We start from the raw sequence: 5,411 nt of genomic DNA, 5'->3' as shown, positions 1-5,411 counted from the left end.
CTCGTTCCACATGCGGATCTGGAAGACTTAGCCTTTCCTTTTGTTCTCTCTCTCCCTCTGTGTGTTTGTTTCATTCTCCTGTCTGTGTGAATGATGGCTTCAGTTTTGCATCTTGTGTGTTTGTGTAGCCGGTCCTGTTTCCAGGTTCCATGGGGGTGAGGAGGTCGTGTGGCTCAGGCTCTAGCTGTCTGGAGACATCTGGAAGCTGCTTGACATCCTCCCGGATCCATTTTCTTCATATATCTTTACATTCTAGTATAATGTTTTTAAATAAGTACGTTTATTATGTTGGTTATTCTGTACACACACCATCTACCTGTTAAAGGGTTTTTTATTGGGGGGGGTGTCATTGTATGAAAAAAATTTACCTGACCTGACTCTGTGTTTTGGTCTCCACTAACTCCTGAGGGAAATATCTTGCTATTTAATGTTCCACCATGTTCACCAGCTAGTCTCCAACTGTGTCAGTGTGCTGTTTGCTGCTGAGTAGGTTGTGAACAGTGTGATTTTTTAAAGAGTTTTTTTTGCTGGAAACATCTGCCTGTTGCTGCTGGTTGATGAGAGCAGAGAGAATGAACCATACTCTAGAGATGGCCAAATAAAGCCTCATGAAGCTTCGTCAACCCCTTGCTTTATTGTCTGAGTCAGTAGATGGCGCTCTCTGTTCAACAAAGGGTCAAAAGCACACTGAATTGCCATTCCTTGAGACTTTTTATTTAAACCAATAATGCCATCTGGTGGGCTCAGAAAATAAATAGTATGGTTCACAAAGCTTCACGAAGCTTTATTTGGCCATCACTACCATACACCAAATGTGCTGTAAAACCAAAACAATGAGCTGAAAGACACTAAAACTCACTAATAAAGAGTTGGTAATAAATCTCTGTGGGTGCATCACTATGAATGCCAACTTTCACGTTACACATAAGTATTTTATTCAGTGTCAATAAAAATGATTACGGGACTGGAATTGAATTTGAAATTGATTGTGCCACCACAAATATAGCTTAATCATACTCAATCTAGTTACAAAACCTTACATTTAAAGTAAGAATAATGAAATGCAAATCAATTTTGATTAAATTTAAACAAAACTGCGGTTTATTACAACTTGGGTTTTATTTTTGTAGCTTTGGCCATCAGTTCTCTCAGGTATGATAACAATGCACTCAGCATAGTAACTGCTCAGATTTCAGAAAGCAGGGACCAACACACAAAAAACATGAGCAGCCAGATGATCAGCCCAACACGCATACTGTAGCTGATAATCCCTCATTGTACAGGAAAACTGTGAATGCAAACAACTCAGCTATTACATTAAAGAGTATGGTAAAATAACCAATAGAACAGATGACCAGGGCGACAAAAATAACTTCACTTGTAATAAATAGTATTTGTTCACACTCAATTCCCAGAAGAGGTGGCCAGGCATTCAAACCAACAAAATATATATGAATATATTGGGTGGTAAATATGATATACATTTTAATTTGAAAACGTTTAGACATAAATTTAGATTAAACAAATTGAACCAAGTACCTCCCGACAAAAATATCTACCCCCTTTGTTCCCCTCCTCAGTTATCCGTCAGAAATTCCCCTCTGTCCCTATGAGACCTCCTCCTCAGCATTTTTACTCCATCCTGTCGCTGCCATCACCGTTGATCTGCACCACACAGTCCTTGTTCAAAGGCTCCTTTGAATGGGCCGTGTCGAAGTGCTGGGTGCTCACCATGTATCTACCCCGAGCATCCAGCCCCAAGGCGGGGACAAAGCGACGGTCAAACTGGATTTCTTGGCGCAGGTAGGAGGTCCTCTTCTGGCAGGAGTCACCAGTTCCCTCCTGCAAGGCTGACAAGAAGACCACCAACTCAAAGTGGTTGGACGTGCCCTCACACAGGGCAGGGTACAGGGGGCTTTGGCGGTCCAGGGGGTGGTAAAAGGTGAGTGGGAAGATGAAGAAGGGGCAGGGTTGCTGGCCTAGGTGATCCAAGTGGAAGTCCAGAGAGGTCTGGTGCAGGGCCTGACCTTCATGCTCCTCGTAGAGCACAGCGCTCACTTTTACGTCCACCAGAGGGCGCTGCAGCAGGTTGGTGGCTCGCAGCATGAGGCACGTCTGACCCTGGTGTTGGCCCACCACCGCCTGGGGGCTGAACTGGATGGCTCCTGCTCGCTTCTGGGGACGTGCAATCTTGGCTACAAATGCACCTAAAGGTAGACAATATATTATGATAAAGAGACGTTTTGACCTTGTTACTGTAAACATGTTTGCGGTAAATCGCAGCAACAGAAATCAGGCTCTGACAATAGCAGTACAGATAATAACAAAAAATGTGCTCAAAATAATAAGGCACCAAATGTAAGTAGTGCAATTGATAACATGGTTCTGTTTCTGTTTTTGAATGCCTTGTTTTATTTGTTGTCTGCACAACACACATGTTCCTGTAGGTCCACATGGGAGGCTGTTGGGTTGACATTTGGATGCCATCAGGGTAAAACTCTGATTCACTAATGGGGCCAAGGTGGGATACAAGTAGAGGCTGTAATTCAGTGTGGCCATTTAGCACAGCTATGAACACGTTTGCCTTTAGATGTGTAGATTGTTACAGGCCTATACAAATTCTGTGTTGTTTCAAAAAATTCTGGAACTGACCCTGGGTGAAAATGAGTAGAGCTTTAAGTGCTTCACATACCAGACATTTGTCCTTTCATTACCATCCACGTACACTGCCAGATCACATTCTCTCCTCTGTAGCAAGGTGGTGTACTTTCAGAGAAGAATCAGGAGTGCATTTTGCGAGGGCACATAGATATATATATATACATAAATAAATGCTGTTCATTGGAGTGATACATCTACACAGCCGCCATATTGGTCCACCGGAGCCTGGAATAGGTCTGGCAATGCGAGACTAATCGATCTCCAGCTGGGTAGCTGCTCTAAAAATGTACAATTTGACTTTTCCAACGTGGTTGATGACTGTCCAAACCTATTCATATTTAGGCTGTAAAGACTGTGTATACTTTTTATGTGTTAGTTACCACATGTATTGAACATACTATATATATATATATATATATATATATATATATATATATATATATATATATATATATATATATATATATATATATCTGGACCCTATTTGTTTCCCATGCATTGGTGTGTAAGTGACTAATGTAAACAAAATCTTTGAAATTGGTCCAGTATTGAGCGAGACCACTGTGACCGGCAGTAACCCTACAGCACAAATGTTCAGCGTTGGTTTGCATTCACTAAAAGTGCTGTTTTTGCCACTGACAGGCTCAGAGTATTATTCAAAGTATCTGACAACATTACGGAAAGGATCCCTACAAAGATAGACCTTTTTGTTAAAGATTAAGATCCTTTTTGTTTAACATGAAACTGCCCGGAAATCACCATGAAATGTGTTCCACGATGATAAAATTACTGCTGCAGCAGTTGGACCAATTTCAAAACTTGTTGTTCCATCAGTCACTTAGACACAAAAACATGGGAAAGTAGGTTGACCGTTGAAAAAAACAAAATTACCTTTTAAGGTAAAAGAAGGATCGGTTGAAGTTAAGCATCACAGAAGATGGGGAAACACTCAAAATCTGCTGTGTGAATATATAAATGCCCCCAACCCCCACTTTTTCAAATGTAATGTTTTGAAATAAATACGGTACGGTTTGTACGGTTGTGGAGAGGGTTAGGATTAGAGGATAGGCTTTAGGAATAGGAGAGTTGTACCTGTGATGAATGCTTCCAGCATTAGCCCCAGCAACATCTGCACAGCCAGCAGGGCTATGGCACTGGGACAGTCCCCACTGGGGAACATGGTGCCGTAGCCGATGGTCAGCTGTGTCTCCAGGGAGAAGGAAAAGGCAGCCGTGAAGCTGGTTATGTGCTTCACACAAACCACATGCCCCTGTGGGGGGGCATCGTGATCCTGCACTGCCAGGTCTCCGTTGAGGTGGGCCAGCAAATACCAAAGGCAGGCAAACAGCAGCCAGTGGGCCAGGAACGAGGCGCAGAAGGCCAGCAGGACCCATCTCCAGCGCAGACCCACCAACAGTCCCCACAGGTCCTGCAGGGCCAGCACCCAGGCTCTGCCCAGGGCCCCACGCCACGAGCCCGAGGAGCAGACCGGTGGACGGAGGGCACAGTGTCCGTCTTTGGTGACCAGGCGTTGGCGGGGCGGGGAGGACAAGAGAGGAGAGGAGGAAGCCTTGCCACCCAGAACACTGCTGTTCGATTTGGTTGTCATGGTTGCAGGTGGATATCAAGCAGGGTAACACAGGATAATCCTGAAATGAAATAATAAAAGACACCCAGGGATATTTTACAAGACTGTATCATTCAATATTAATATCCGTTTCATCTCTGTGTGTCCAGTACAGAGGTAGCTCTGATTTGTGCTAGCCAAGCTTAGCACAAAGACTGAAAGCAGGGGAAACTTCAAAAAACGCCAAAACTGTCAGATTTACATGTTATATCTTGTAAGCTATTTAGCTCAGAATTAGGGAGCATTTGAGCTCAAACCTGGCAGTGAATGAGGACAGGACATTTTGTTTTAATTGTTTGTGTGTGGGCATTTAGGTCTTTATATAGGACAGATGAAGACATGAAAGGGGAGAGAGAGGGGGAATGACATGCAGCAAAGGGCCGCAGGTTGGAGTCGAACCCTCGCCCGCTGCATCAAGGACTAAACCTCTATATATGCTCTACCAGGTGAGCTACCCCTTTTTAGATGATATGAGTAACTGCAGTCAACTGCTGGAGAAATAGCTCCAATGTTACCTGCTACAACTTTTTTACACTCCAATGTTACCCGCTAAATTTTTTTACGCTTCTGTCCCTACCCATGAAAATACACAATGTGAAAATCAGCCTTCATTATCTAACTTCGGTGCTATAACTATTCTCAACAACTATTGGATGGATTGCCATGAGTTTTTTTGTTTTTTTTACAGACATTCATGGTCCCCAGAGAATATAACCTACTAACTTTGGTGGTCCCCTGACTTTTCCTCTAGCCCCACCATGAGGTGTGGTTTTGAGGGGGAAAACTGTTGGATGGATTGTGATGACATTTTGTGTAGACATTCATGTCCTGCTCAGGATGAATTGAAACAACTTATGTGACGTTTCATCAAGCGCCATCATCAGGTTACCTACTAAACATTCGCATGTAGCCTTGTTATTGTGAGCATGCATGCTGACATCAGCATTTAAATTCCCCCAAACTACTGTATCTCTAAAGTATCTCTTTAACAAATCACACACAATTCAGTGTTATTATTGTAATATCTAATGTCATATTTTTTCACTTCCATTTACTGAGCCTTCCCCGAAACGGTTTGGCACCCCTCTGGAGAGGCCCGCCTGCCACTTCTAAACCTCTGTAT

At 43.2% G+C, this 5,411-nt stretch overlaps 1 protein-coding gene across 1 annotated transcript; it reads right to left on the bottom strand.

Moving 5' to 3' along the window:
• Nucleotides 1–1,632: 1,632 nt before the first annotated feature.
• kcnj13 (potassium inwardly rectifying channel subfamily J member 13) lies at nucleotides 1,633–4,270 on the bottom strand. Its single transcript, XM_078243277.1, has 2 exons — nucleotides 3,754–4,270; nucleotides 1,633–2,207 (listed from the first exon to the last, which is right to left on the bottom strand). The coding sequence occupies exons 1-2, from the start codon at nucleotides 4,268–4,270 to the stop codon at nucleotides 1,633–1,635; spliced, it is 1,092 nt and encodes a 363-aa protein (XP_078099403.1).
• Nucleotides 4,271–5,411: the final 1,141 nt, after the last annotated feature.

This window comes from Sander vitreus, chromosome 3 (genome assembly GCF_031162955.1).
Source record: "Sander vitreus isolate 19-12246 chromosome 3, sanVit1, whole genome shotgun sequence".
In the NCBI taxonomy this organism is placed as follows: domain Eukaryota; kingdom Metazoa; phylum Chordata; class Actinopteri; order Perciformes; family Percidae; genus Sander; species Sander vitreus.
The sequence above is the reverse complement of the archived record's forward strand: the minus strand, read 5'-3'. Positions and strand labels throughout refer to the sequence as shown.